Here is a 15,712-nt window from a genome sequence, read left to right as displayed (position 1 = left end):
CCCTCAGCTCAGAAGGGAAGGAGGGAAAAGAGGAGAGCAGTAGTGATAGGGGATTCGATAATTAGGGGGACAGATAAGAGGTTCTGTGGGAGAGATAGAGAATCCCGGATGGTCTGTTGCCTCCCTGGTGCCAGGGTCCGCAATATCTCGGATCGAGTTCTCAGTATTCTCAAGAGGGAGGGTGAGCTGCCTGATGTCGTGGTCCATGTAGGGACCAATGACGTGGATAGGAAGAATGAGGAGGTCCTGCAAAAAAAGTTCAGGGAGTTAGGTGCACAGTTGAAGGACAGGATCTCCCGGGTTGCAATCTCATTTTGCTACCCGTGCCACGTGCTCGTGAGGCTAGAAATAGGAAGATAATGAAGCTAAGTACGTAGCTAAGGAGTTGGTGCAGGAGAGAGGGCTTCATTTTTCTGTACAATTTGGCCTTGTTCCAGGGAAGGTGGGGCCTGTTCCGATGGACAGGTTGCACCTGAACTGGAGGGGGACTAACATCCTTGCAGGAAGGTTTGCTAGTGCTGCTCCGGGGAGTTTAAACTAGACTTGCAGGGGGAGGGGAACCACAGTGTTAGAGCAGATAGTGAGGTGGAGGAGGATAAAGGTCATGCGAGAACTACAAATATAGTGCATGGAGTAAAGCCAGTTTTAACATATAAAGAGACTTTGAGGAAAGAGAAGCAGAATAGAGGGTATAAAGGTAGTAAGGCAGAAGGGATAAATTGCAAGAACCATCAGGAACAAAGGTGATGAACTGAGAGCTTGGATACATCCATGGAGTTATGATGTAGTGGCTATTACAGAGACTCGGCTGGCCCCAGGGCAGGAATGGATCCTCAATATTCCTAGATTTTAGTGCTTTAAAAGGGATAGAGAGGGGGGGAAAGGGGAGGAGGGGTGGCATTACTGGTCAGGGATACTATTACAGCTGCAGAAAGGGTGGGTAATGTACCAGGATCCTCTTTTGAGTCAGTATGGGTGGAAGTCAGGAATGGGAAGGGAGCAGTTACTCTATTGGGAGTATTCTATAGGCCCGCTGGTAGCAGCAGAGATACCAAGGTGCAGATTCGGAGGCAGACTTTAGAAAGGTGCAAAAATAACAGGGTTGTTATCAAGGGTGACTTTAACTTCCCTAATATTTATTGGCACCTGATTAGTTCTAATGGTTTAGATAGGGCAGAGTTTGTTAAGTGTGTCTAGGACAGATTCCTGTCACAGTATGTGGACAGGCCGACTAGGGGGAATGCCATTCTAGATCTAGTATTAGGTAACGAACTGGGTCAGGTCGCAGATCTCTCAGTGGGTGAGCATCTGGTGGACAGTGACCACCACTCCTTGGCCTTTAGCATAATCATGGAAAAGGATAGAATCAGAGAGGACAGGAAATTTTTTAATTGGGGATGGGCAAATTATGAGGCTATAGGGCTAAAACTTGTGACAATAGACAATAGACAATAGGGGCAGGAGTAGGCCATCCGGCCCTTTGAGCCAGCGCCGCCATTCACAGTGATCATGGCTGATCATCCACAATCAGTATCCAGTTCCTGCCTTATCCCCATAACCTTTGATTCCACTATCTTTAAGAGCTCTATCCATCTCTTTCTTGAAAGCATCCAGAGACTTGGCCTCCACAGTCTTCTGGGGCAGAGCATTCCATACATCTACCACTCTCTGGGTGAAAAAGTTTTTCCTCAACTCTGTTCCAAATGGCCTACCCCTTATTCTTAAACTGTGGCCTCTGGTTCTGGACTCACCCATCAGCGGGAACATGCTTCCTGCCTCCAGCGTGTCCAATCCCTTAATAATCTTATATGTTTCAATAAGATCCCCTCTCAGCCTTCTAAATTCCAGAGTATACAAGCCCAGTCACTCCAATCTTTCAACATATGACAGTCCCGCCATCCCGGGAATTAACCTTGTGAACCTACGCCGCACTCCCTCAATAGCAAGAATGTCCTTCCTCAAACTTGGAGACCAAAACTGCACACGTTACTCCAGGTGTGGTCTCACCAGGGCCCTGTACAGCTGCAGAAGGACCTCTTTGCTCTTATACTCAATTCCCCTTGTTATGAAGGCCAGCATGCCATTAGCTTTCTTCATTGCCTGCTGTACTTGCATGCTTGTTTTCAGTGACTGATGTACAAGAACACCTAGATCTCGTTGTGCTTCCCCTCTTCCTAACTTGACTCCATTTAGATAATAAACTGCCTTCCCATTCTTACCACCAAAGTGGATAATCTCACATTTATCCACATTAAATTGCATCTGCTATGCATCTGCCCACTCACCCAACCTGTCCAAGTCACCCTGCATTCTCATAACATCCTCTTCACATTTCACACTGCCACCCAGCTTTGTGTCATCTGCAAATTTGCTAATGTTACTTTTAATCCCTTCATCGAAATCATTAATATATATTGTAAACAGCTGCAGTCCCAGCACTGAACCCTGCGGTACCTCACTGGTCACCACCTGCCATTCCGAAAGGGACCCATTAATCGCTACTCTTTGTTTTCTGTCAGCCAGCCAATTTTCAATCCATGTCAGTACTCTGCCCCCAATACCATGTGCCCTAATTTTGCCCACTAATCTCCTATGTGGGACTTTATCAAAGGCTTTCTGAAAGTCCAGGTACACCACATCCACTGGCTTTCCCATGTCCATTTTCATAGTTACATCCTCAAAAAATTCCAGAAGATGAGTCAAGCACGATTACTCCTTCGTAAATTCTTGCTGACTAGGACTGATCCTGTTACTGCTATCCAGATTTCATCTTTTATAATTGACTCCAGCATCTTTCCCACCACCGAGGTCAGGCTAACCGGTCTATAATTCCCTGTTTTCTCTCTTCCTCCCTTTTTGAAGAGAGGGACAACATTAGCCACTCTCCAATCCACAGAAACTGATCCTGAATCTATAGAACATTGGAAAATGATTACCAATGCGTCCATGATTTCTAAAGCCACCTCCTTAAGTACCTTGACTATCAGGTCCCGGGGACTTATCAGCCTATCCAACACCATTTCCTGCCTAATATAAATTTCCTTCAATTCATCCATTACCCGAGGTCCTTTGGCCACTATTACATCTGGGAGATTGTTTGTGTCTTCCCTAGTGAAGACAGATCCAAAGTACCTGTTCAACTCATCTGCCATTTCCTTGTTCCCCATAATAAATTCACCCGCTTCTGTCTTCAAGGGCCCAATTTTGGTCTTAACTATTTTTTTACCTTTTCACATACCTAAAGAAGCTTTTACTATCCTCCTTTATATTCTTGGCTAGTTTACCTTCGTACCTCATTTTGTCTCCGCGTATTGCCTTTTTAGTTACCTTCTGTTGCTCTTTAAAAGTTTCCCGATCCTCCGGCTTCCCACTCGTTTTGCTATGTTATACTTCTTCTCTTTTATTTTTATACTGTCCATTACTTCCCTTGCCAGCCATAGCCTCCCCTTAGGATCTTTCTTCCTCTTTGGAACGAACTGATCCTGCACCTTCCGCATTATTCCCAGAAACACTTGCCATTGCTGTTCCGCTGTCATCCCTGCTAGGGTATTGTGGGTGTGAATTAGGATGATGTTTTTGCAGGGAAATGTACTATGGACATGTGGTCAATGTTTAGGGATCCCTTGCAGGATGTAAGGGATAAATTTGTCCCGGTGAGGAAGATAAAGAATGGTAGGGTGAAGGAACCATGGATGACAAGTGAGGTGGAAAATATAGTCAGGTGGAAGAAGCCAGCATACATGAGGTTTAGTAAGCAAGGATCAGATGGGTCTATTGAGGAATATAGGGTCGCAAGAAAGGAGCTTAAGAAGGGGCTGAGAAGAGCAAGAAGGGGGCATGAGAAGGCCTTGGCGAGTAGGGTAAAGGAAAACCCCAAGGCATTCTTCAATTATGTGAAGAAAAAAAGGATGACAGGAGTGAAGGTAGGACCGATTAGAGATAAAGGTGGGAAGATGTGCCTGGAGGCTGTGGAAGTGAACGAGGTCCTCAATGAATACTTCTCTTCGGTATTCACCAATGAGAGGGAACTTGATGATGGTGAGGACAATATGAGTGAAGTTGATGTTCTGGAGCATGTTGATATTAAGGGAGAGGAGGTGATGGAGTTGTTAAAATACATTAGGACGGATAAGTCCCCAGGGCCTGATGGAATATTCCCCAAGCTGCTCCACGAGGCGAGGGAAGAGATTGCTGAGCCTCTGGCTAGGATATTTATGTCCTCATTGTCCACGGGAATGGTACCTGAGGACTAGAGGGAGGCGAATGTTGTCCCCTTGTTCAAAAAAGGTAGTAGGGATAGTCCGGGTAATTATATACCAGTGAGCCTTACGTCTGTGGTGAGAAAGCTGTTGGAAAAGATTCTTAGAGATAGGATCTATAGGCATTTAGAGAATCATGGTCTGATCATGGACAGTCAGCATGGCTTTGTGAAGGGCAGATCGTGTCTAACAAGCCTGATAGAGTTCTTTGAGGAGGTGACCAGGCATATAGATGAAGGTAGTGCAGTGGATGTGATCTACATGGATTTTAGTAAGGAATTTGACAAGTTCCACACAGTAGGTTTATTCAGAAAGTCAGAAGGCACGGGATCCAGGAAAGTTTGGCAGGTGGATTCAGAATTGGCTTGCCTGCAGAAGGCAGAGGGTCGTGGTGGAGGGAGTACATTCAGATTGGAGGGTTGTGACTAGGGGTGTAACAAGGATCAGTTCTGGGACCTCTACTTTTCGTGATTTTTATTAACGACCTGGATGTGGGGGTAGAAGGGTGGGTTAGCAAGTTTGTAGACGACACAAGGGTTGGTGGTGTTGTGGATAGTGTAGAGGATTGTCGAAGATTGTAGAGAGACAATGATAGGATGCAAAAGTGGGCTGAGAAGTGACAGGTGGAGTTCAACCCTGAGAAGTGTGAGGTGGTACACTTTGGAAGGACAAGCTCCAAGGCAGAGTACAAAGTAAATGACAGGATACTTGGTAGTGTGGAGGAGCAGAGGGATCTGGGGGTACATGTCCACAGGTCCCTGAAAGTTGCCTCACAGGTAGATAGGGTAGTTAAGAAAGCTTATGGGGTGTTAGCTTTTATAAGTCGAGGGATAGAGTTTAAGAGTCGTGAGGTAATGAGAGTGGTTGGTGCGTGGAATGCACTGCCTGAGTCAGTGGTGGAGGCAGATGCACTAGTGAAATTTAAGGGACTACTAGACAGGTGTATAGAGGAACTTAAGGTTGTGAGGGGTGTTATATGGGAGGCAGGGTTTAAGGTCGGCACAACATTGTGGGCCGAAAGGCCTATACTGTCCTGTACTATTTTATGTTCTATGTTCTATGACATCAGAAATGTCCTCCTTCTTCAATGAACGGGGTTTCCCTTTCTCTACAATTGATGCTGCCCTCAACTGTATCTCCTCCATTTCCCGGACATGCACCCTCACCCCATCTTTCAGCCGCCTTAACAGGGTTAGAGTTCTGCTTGGCTTCACCTACCACCCAAGGGCTCCGCAACCAGCACATGACTCTCCGCAACTTCCACCATCTTCAATTTAGAACATACCACCAAACATATCTTTATCCTCCTCCCTCAACAGTCCACTGCTTGGTGAGGCAACACTTCATATGCAAATCTGTTGTGGTTGTCTACTGTATCCGATGCTCCTGGTGTGGTTTCATATACATTGGTGAGACTCAATGTAGATTGGGAGACTACTTTGTCAAGCACCTTCACTCCATCAATAAAAAGCAGGATTTCCTTGTGGCCAACCACTTGAATTCCAATCCCCATTCCCATTCTGACATGTCAGTCCACGACCTCCTCTACTGCCACATTGAGGTCACTCTCAAGTTGGAGGAGAAACTCTGTCTCGGTAGCCTCCAACCGGATGGCATGAACAGCCATTTCTCTAACACGGCAATTTTTCCCTCTCCCGCTTTGCTCTTCTTCCACTTCTCTCTCAGGCCCCCTCTTACCTTTACTCTCCTCCTCACCTGCCTATCTCCTCCACCGATGCCCCTCCTCCTTCCCTTTCTCCCACAGTCCACTCTTCTCTCTTATCAGATTCCTTCTTCTCCCGCCCTTTATCTTTTCCACCCATCACCTCCCAGCTTCCTACTCCACCACCCCTCCCCCACCCACCTAGCTTCACCTATCACCTTCTAGCTTGTCCTCCTTCCCTTTCCCCATCTTCTTTTCTGGCTTCTCCATCCTTCCTTTCCAAGCTTGATGAAGGGTATCGGCCTGAAACGTTTATTCATTTTCATAGATGCTCCCTAACCTGGGGGGAGAGGGAAGGAAGAAACACGAGGTCAAAGATGAAACGAGGGGGGTGGGAAGGAGGGGAGGAGAGGTGAAGTAAAGAGCTGGGAAGTTGATTGGTGAAAGAGATACAGTACAGGGATGGAGAAGGGGGAATCTGATAGGAAAGGACAGAAGGCCATAGAAGAAAGAAAAGGGGGAGGAACAGCAGAGGGAGATAATGGGCAGGTGAAGAGATAAGGTGAGAAAGGTAAATGGGAATGGGGATTGGTGAAGCGGGGGTGGGCATTTCCGGAGGTTCAAGAAATCGATGTTCATGCCATCAGGCTGGAGGCTACCCACACGGAATACAAGATGAACTCCAGTTACTATAGTTCTATGGGACACTATTTTGTCATTAGTAAACACTTGAATCCATTGCTTCCTACCATGTTATCTCATGTATTAATAGCTGAAGCATCCCAGATCATAATGCACCAATTATATTTCTTTTATCTCCTGAACAATTTTCTAATCAGGTCAATAATTTTATTTTAATTCTGCGAACTTTAAATTTATCTATACGTGTCCTAATTGAGTACTTACGGAATATATCTTGAATGCTTAGTAACTTCATCCAAAATTAGATTTAAATATCCTCCCTCACAATCAGTGTTAGACAACCAGATCCATTTTTTTCTAGTTTCCCTCAGCAACCTTCATGTAATGGAGTCAAATTTTCAATTTAATAACAAAAATGGAACATTCCCTGAACCGTTAGCTTTGAACAATCATGGCTAAAACACTGTATATGCCATCCCTTACCTCTTAGGTTTTTAAGTGTGAGATTGTCCAGAGATTGACTAATCAGTCTGTTCCTATCTAATATGATTGTCTTCTTGTTAGAGTTTTGAACAGTGTTCCTTTGGCTGGAGATAGTTGTCGTACCAATAACTTTGGACACCATACAGTCTCAGAAATAAGCTAGCAGCTGTAACAGATATATTGCCTAATGAAGTGACCATTTAAAATTGTTACAAAACAGCAAAACTAATATAATAATGGTTTTCAAGGCAAAGCCATGAGAAGGAATTCCTTCTAATATAGTAGCCATACTCTTTAATGTAAAGATGATCTAGCTAAATAATTGAGATGCAAAATGGCCAACTGAGGTAATGGAACAAAAATAGTACAGTCGATGCTAATTTACAATCAGTGCTGATAGACTTCAGAATCATGAAAGCCAAATGAAGGTAAATGGATAGCTCTCTCGGAGAACCATTAACCTGTAGTACTCTCAGCAACCCATGTGGCAATATTAGAAACTTGATGACACCAATCAGCAACATCGCTTAACTTAGTAAATGAAAATCAGAAGACAGAGAGGCTGAAAATATTAAATAAAGGTAGAGGTGCTAGAAATCCTTAGTAGATCAGACAGCATCTGAGAAAATGAATCAGAGCTGATGTTTCAGATTGAAGACCCATTATCAGAGATAAGAAAGAGAGAGACATTGAGAGAAGTTAGAAAGGATGGGTTAAGAAGTAAAAGATAATGTAATATCAGTGATTGGTTACGTCCTGGGTTGCCTACACGAAAAGCTGCTGATGAAGCTATCTAGAGATCATAGGTTAACGAGGACAATGAGAGTTGTACAGTGTTAGTTGCAGAACTACAGTATTAGCTGCATCCCAGCATTTAAAATTCCTTTATTCATGTTCGCTCTCTAACTTTCCTCAATAACCTATCAATCAGATGATTTCAGAAATAGCTTATCCTTATCACAACCGTGGCCTCACCCTTTCAGCGATATTGGCCTTCTTCCCTCACCCAACCACCCCAGAACTTAAGACTTTTCTTCTCTCTCTCTTTCCCAGTTCTGACAAAGGATTGTCAATCTGAAATATTAACTTTTTTTCCCTTCTGCATCTCTTCCTTATCCTTTTTGTACATCTGCAAATTTTTAAGCAAGATTGTCACCCAATTTCAGACTCTATCCAGTAATAAACAGGCTGTTTATTCACTTCACACTGCTTTTAACCAGCAGCTTCTTGAAATTTATAGCACAGCAGATAGTTAATCCTTCAATGTGATGAAAATTATGCATTCTAATTACAAATACCATAGGCATCTTAATGCACAATAATTGGATTTCACCCCTATTTTGTCCGCTTCCTTGGTTTATGTTAATTCCAATGGGGGAATTCCATTCACCCCACCACACCCCAGACACAGTGAAATTGGAAATAATTACCACAAAATTAGGGTGGTTTTCATCCTGATTACAGTATTAACACACAACCTGCACAGTTCCAGATGTCAGCTGTTCAGAGAGATCACAGCTGCTGTGTTCTGTACTTCTAGATTCATGAGAAGCAGGTCACAGCCTTAAAGAATTGTTTCCAGGCAGTCACAGTACAGCAACCTGTAAGCCTGGAATGGAGGGGTGGAAGGACATGTGTCTTCAGGCAGACAGAGATCCAACTTAACTGTGCCGTGCTTGATTGTTAAAATGTGCTGTAAGCATTCTAAGAGCCACTAATAATGCAACAAATTTGCATTATTATCATTCAAAACTCTGACAGGCACGTGCAGACAAAATAACATCAATGTACCAGCCGATAGTCTTTCATTCAGAAACATGCTGTGGGGTTTGCACTTGGTTTTACTGATTAAAAGAAAGAGCAAAGGTTACACATTATTGCTCCAGTTTCTACCAGGAAGCCAAAAATTGGTGTTGGACACATTGTGGATATTATCAGACGCATGCATAATCCTGTGCAAACAAGGGTAGGGTGAATTGGCCTGATGATTTGAAATAGTTCTAGTTGTACTGGAACATGTGCAACACGACATTTATGCAAGATATACACATAGGAAACAAGAGAGGGTGGGTCGGGTCTAATTTGAAGGCAGAAATTAAATCAATTACAGGCAGTTGATGAATTGAAGAATGATGAGACTATAATGGCTGGAATCTGGAGCAACGCACAAAGTGCTGGAATTCAGATAAAGGATAGTGATCTGAAAGATCAACTGTCCATTTCTCTCCATAGATACTGCCTGATCTGCTGAGCTCCTCCAACACTTTATATGGATCAATTGAATACGTCCCTGCATGATACATGCCAGCCTGTCATGACATCATCCAGCACACATTTCCAATTTCCAAGGTTACGGTGAAAGCCCTGCCACAGATGGCCAAAGAAACATCGTTTGAAGGGTCTCCACTGTGCTGTCAATGTACTGACATCTGCCTCCAGTAGCCTCACTTTTTATTCATAAGCAAATTCTTAACAACTTTGCTGGCTGCCCACATAACTTTCAGCATCCTTTCAATGTATACACACATACTGTGGTTGCACTAGCCCTGTCAGCATAATAAGACCATGCAGCACTACTCTGGCCATGAAACTCAATTGGCATGGAAAGGAGTAGCAGAGGGAGGAATCCAGCCAGGCACACTGACAATGCACGTGCCCCCTCCCCCGTGCTTTCATTCTCCTCCATGGCTGCCTCTTCTGCCGCTCCAATAGGTTATTTTTGCCAATTCTCTAATTTTAGAAGTCACCTGACTGGGTCCTATCTGTTTATGAAACACCTCCAAAGAAAGAGTGTACCTTAATTTCCAGGCAAAGATATTTTAAACAAAAAGCAGCATGGTAGCATAGTGATTAGATGTAAGATCGCGGTTCGGTTCCCACGCTGTCTGCGAGGAGTTTGTACGCTCTCCCCATGACCATGTGGGTCTCCTCCGAGTGCTCCAATTTCCTCCCACATTCCAAAGATGCATGGTTAGGGCTAGTGTGTATTGGGCATTTAACGATGCGTGGCGACTCTTCCTTGCTGTCCAGCACAATCCTCGATGATTTGATTTGACGCAAACAACTCATTTCACTGCATGCTTTGAGGTACACGTAACATATAAAGCTCATCTTTAAGAAGCTTCACCTCAAGAAAGACACAACTGCTTTGTAACCATGTCTCAAATGTGATGCAGTCTCATTCATCAAACTGGAACCCCTGAAAATTTCTCTTTAGATTTACGATAAGAAGGATGGTGTAAATATTTTAAAATGAAATGTGGCCACTTTCAAATTTCTTCTTAATCAGAGAACATCTGAATCTTTCATATGGATTTGTGATGCAATTACTAATGCTTGACAAGGCAGCTGCGCAATATAAAGTACAAAGGATCACCACGGAGACAAAATATGAATTACCTCTCGTTGGATGTGCTATTCCAGATATACTATGATCTGTTTACTTACTGCAGAGGTGAAGCTACCAACTGAATAGGCACATATTCAGAATCTGCCTGAATGCTTTCAAAAATATTTTAATCTTTCAGGCTCTGATTTTCTAAGTACATTGAAGATGCACATTTAATACAAAAATAGTTAGATACTCACGGTTTCTTGGGACTTCTCTTTGACATCGTAGACGGTTAATTTCACCCGTGTCTCTTCATAAATGGGATAGCCCGGTGGGAAGGTAGCACCAGTCAAAAACACTGGATCCCTTGTTCCCTGTGTGCCACAAGCAAACAGGCCTGTCTCAGTATGCTAACAGCTGTGTGCAGGGTCGTATAAAAAGAAATGACAAATACATGAATCAAAAATAAAAATGAGCCGGTAAAAATTGCAACTCAATAAAAAGTAGATAAACCAAGGAAAACTGTTCAGTATTAACAGTATTGCCTCTCATCATTATTGTTTCACAGCCAGCCAGAAACACACCATTAATCAAAACAACTGTGTGCCAAGTGTTTTCCGGTTCCCTTCATTGATTGTGCCCCTAACTGACATTTTCTTCAATGTTTTTTATAAATACACTTTACATCATATATTTAAAACAAACCCACTGACTTCCTTACTGAAAGAGTGATTTTGTCACTGCAGTATCGATCTCAGTCTTCAGAAGAGATATTCCATCATGCTAAGTTTCCTCTATACTTAAGAGGAATGTTGATATTAGAATTCAACTGCACCCACTGTGCGTTTCTGCCTGTTGCTGGTGCAGATGTCACTCTAATTATAAAGCCTGGTGAAAAGGGGCTTAGCTCTATAGTTAGAAGTTCAGCTCACTTTCTCTGAAGGATCAGTAAGTGGAGTATGACATCTAACTGGCAAAAATCTCAAGGCAAGTGGCCATTAGGGTAGTTACCATACCGATATTTCAGTTTCAATTTCAGCACATCTGAAGCTGAGTGCCAACATATCATAAAACTGGGTGTAGAGTTCATTTTAAATACATCCTCATGCAGGTCATCCTCTGGCTATGCAAAATACACCCACTGGTTTAAATGCAAATGAAAGCACTTCCTATAGATATGCACAGCACAACAGCCTGCACTCACATGCAACAGAAAGTTGTTGGACAGCGACCACAAACAAAACTGACTTCCTGGTCTGAGCTACAATGCCCGACAGAATCGCCCTTTTCTGGCCAGCCTCCCTCATTTACTTTTACCCACTGGCCAGATCTTTGATGTTGAACTCGCAACTACGCTCAAATTAATAGCATTCACCAGCTTTCCTGTTTGGAAGTTGGCACCTAAGCTGGTATGCTAAGCTTCCAACTCAATATGTGCCAATGCTAGGTGCACTGCACCATGGCACTGATCTCACCACAGCATTCAGTACACCAGCACAACTTAGAACCACCACCTTCCTTACCATCTCCTGTTCGCATCAACTCTGGGTCAGAGCAGCATAGCTCTAAATTTTTATTTTACAAAAATATCATACAAAGTCCGTCTGATTTTAAACAGGATCCCTGTGATATGCTTGAAGGCTTGTCACAGAACCACATTCACTGTATTTGCTTTTTTCAGCAAGGATTTCAGCTTCACTCCCCAGAGGCTCGGAGGAGAACCCATTAATCACCTGTAGCTTGGACGCATACGACAACAAAGTCTGCCGGTTGGGAGTGCCTGGCATTACCCTAGCCTAGCCGGCCGTGGCTTGTGAAAAGACCTTTGTCTGCCTTAGGTTTAGGACTTGGAATTTGTTTTAGGTGAAGTAAACAAAACCTCATTCATTATTGGACGTTCATGCCTCCTGTATGAACAGGGAGGCAGGCCATGCTCTCAAAACAAAACAACCCAGAGGTTCAGGTTGCTAATACCTGGTAATGTTTCCATAACCCTCAGGGTCGCTCGGATCAATGTCGTCTAGGGAAACAGCTCTCGGCCCTGCCAAACTGGGTAGTTAGTTTGTGTGGATGCTGTGTGATGTACCCCACCCCGCCCAAATAACAGACAATACACCAGATACGATTAAATGATTTACAGTTTATAGATATTAAGACCATAAGACCATAAGACAAAGGAGCGGAAGTCGGCCATTCGGCCCATCGAGTCTGCTCCGCCATTTTATCATGAGCTGATCCATTCTCCCATTTAGACCCACTCCCCCGCCTTTTCACCATAACCTTTAATGCCCTGGCTACTCAGATACCTATCAATCTCTGCCGTAAATACACCCAATGACTTGGCCTCCACTGCTACCCGTGGCAACAAATTCCATAGATTCACCACCCTCTGGCTAAAAAAATTTCTTCGCAATTCTGTTCTGAATGGGCGCCCTTCAATCCTTAAGTCATGCCCTCTCGTACTAGACTCCCCCATCATGGGAAACAACTTTGCCACATCCACTCTGTCCATGCCTTTCAACATTCGAAATGTTTCTATAAGGTCTCCCCTCATTCTTCGAAACTCCAAGGAATACAGTCCAAGAGCGGACAAACGTTCCTCATATGTTAACCCTCTCATTCCCAGAATCATTCTAGTGAATCTTCTCTGTACCCTCCCCAACGTCAGCACATCCTTTCTTAAATAAGGAGACCAAAACTGCCCACAGTACTCCAAATGAGGTCTCACCAGTGCCTTATAGAGCCTCAACATCACATCCCTGCTCCTATACTCTATTCTTCTAGAAATGAATGCCAACATTGCATTCACCTTCTTCACTACTGACTCAACTGGAACTACATAATTAATAGAGAATAAAATATAAAAGGAAAATAAAAGGCACCACACTTATCAAAGTTCAATCTCTTCATGCACAAACAGTTGGAGCTCAGGACCCTTCTTCTTCACCCTGCAACCCCCCCCCCCCCACCCACGGACCACCCTGACCAGCCGCCTGGGACCAACAACGGTGGTCGACCAGATGCTCCACACAAGTCCATCTCCATCTCCTCGCCGAACGCCCTCCTCAGGGTCCGACCCCGTTAGCGGACATCACAGCACCTGGTCCATCCTCTGTCTCTCTCTCCCGCCTTCTCCCCCAAAACCCCGCGCATACTATATCTTACAGATACACCAAAAACATAACAACTATCGCAATTGGTTCATAACATCGTCTTATCAGTAACGTGATTCAACAAACTGCTAGCGGGAGGACTTTCTCAGCATTTAACATAACAAAGAAGCATTCCCAAGTATAACATAACAAGGAAGCCATTTTAATTAGCCTACGCAGTAACATAAGAGATGAAACCCCCTTACACTTAAACTAAGAGCCTGACTAGCTGTCAAAGCAACTCAGAGGCAGGGATGGAGGCCTGCTTCAGAGAGACCAGTATTGCTCAAGGTCTTGCCCATCAGAAGGTAGTGACTTTCCATTGGAAATTAAATCCAGGGACCAAGCTGAAGAAACAATATGGACAGGGTGTAACAGGTTCACTAGAAAAACTGGCAGAATATCTTCAGAGTGGTCAGTGGAGTTTTACTCCATGGAAAGTAAATCCCAGTTTTAATATTTACATAATATGCAGATGAGGTCAAATTCACAAAATGAATTTGCAGTGCATAAAATCCATCTAAATTTCATCCATCAGGTCCTTTGTTAAATAGACAAATTGATACGCCACTTATCATCATAGTGATTTATTTACAATTTCAAGATTCATGTTCAGTATTCTTTTTCTATCAGTTTTTGCCTGGCCCCTCTCTCCTCCATTCCTCAGAGGCAGTTTCACTGAAGCATTACATCCTCTGGTGTCTCAGCTAACTTCCCTTTGCTTTGTATGTGGATGCTGATAGTGAGTATCAAAACACTGTTCAACCAAAGCGAAAGATCACTACTGAGCTCAACTTTTATCCTCACCTGATATCCAGAGCTGCACTCCCAAGCATCAAATGCAATGTACCATTTGCAGAGAAGATTGTGCACAAGCTTCCCTTTCTTAGGATAATAACACTCAGTCTTTTGTGTTCTTTTAGCTGTGGTCTGCTAATTCAGCAGTGACAGTCTGTTGAACAAGTTACTTCCTTATCTATATGACTCAATTATTCCTTATCTCAGCAGATGAACTATAAATGGACGCAGCGTTAAAGACTTATTCTGAAACCACCATTTTCATGCAAAGGTAATGTTGCATTATACTTTTGTGTGTGTACTAACTATTTACAAGGCTGTAAGTTCAAGCAATGCCAAGGCACAATTCCACTTACATTTATTAGCAGAAAAAAATTGACAGTGGATGCACACAATAACTGATAAATAATCATATTATTTGGTTGGAAGCATCACTTGTAAGAAATGAAGTAACTTGGTTTAATTTAATGGTTTTTACCAAAGACTGCGGAAATCTTTTCAAAGTTTTTGTTTCATCATGTTCCCAATGTTGACTTCTCACATTGTATTTTTTACAGGAGGTGAGCCATCACCCCACTGAGTTCATTCTTTCTCTGACACACTGCCATTAGTCCCACTCCCCCACTTCTTTCCCTGTAATCTGCTCTCACCCAGAGGCTAATCAATTCCACTTTGGTACTCCCACCAGCTACATAAACTGGGAGCAGTTTACATCAGCCAACCAATGCATCAACCAGATTGCCTTTGAAATGCGGAAGGGAACGGGAGCAGCTAGGGAAACCTCATGCAGTCATGGGGAAAATGTGCAAACCTTACAATGGATGTTAGAATCATTGTGACAGCTCGAATTGATGCGCTGTTGCTAACGCCTTTTTCTCCCCTTACTTGTCATCTCCAAAAAGTGCAAAGTCTTGGACTTGGGATAAAATGCCTGCACTATCTCCTGGTGTCATAACACAGAGGCTTTTCAACCTCTACATGTATGGTCATGGGTAAACCTGTCAAATCTAATACTGTGACCATCTGATATCTTCTATTACTGCTCATATGCATGTTCAATCTACTTACTGGAAGTGAGAGTCCAGCTTATTCAAAACACTATGAAAAGATCGGAATCAGTATCAGGTTCAATATCACTGGAATACTTTGTGAAATCTGCTGAATTAGTAGCAACAGTGCAATGCAATACATGATAATATAGGGAAAAATAAGTACATCAATTACAGTACGGATATAAACATGAGAAAATCAGCAGGTGCTGGAAATCTGAGCAACACGAACAAAATGCTGGAGGAACTCAGAAGGCCAGGCAGCATCTGTGGAAAAAAGTACAGTTAATGCTTTGGGCCAAGACCCTTCGGCAGGACTGGAGGGAAAACGCTGA

General features: G+C 43.3%; 1 protein-coding gene across 4 annotated transcripts in view; it reads right to left on the bottom strand.

Annotated features, from left to right (window-relative positions):
• inpp4b (inositol polyphosphate-4-phosphatase type II B) overlaps positions 1 to 15,712 on the bottom strand; it is an 805,146-nt gene that overhangs the window by 300,922 nt on the left and 488,512 nt on the right. For all 4 annotated transcript variants that reach the window (XM_063046598.1, XM_063046596.1, XM_063046599.1 and 1 more), the window contains one exon: positions 10,636 to 10,752. In XM_063046598.1, the coding sequence (XP_062902668.1) occupies positions 10,636 to 10,752 (117 nt within the window). The remainder of the gene's footprint in view (positions 1 to 10,635; positions 10,753 to 15,712) is intronic.

Source organism: Mobula hypostoma, chromosome 4 (assembly GCF_963921235.1).
Source record: "Mobula hypostoma chromosome 4, sMobHyp1.1, whole genome shotgun sequence".
Taxonomy (NCBI): Eukaryota; Metazoa; Chordata; class Chondrichthyes; order Myliobatiformes; family Myliobatidae; genus Mobula; species Mobula hypostoma.
The sequence above is the reverse complement of the archived record's forward strand: the minus strand, read 5'-3'. Positions and strand labels throughout refer to the sequence as shown.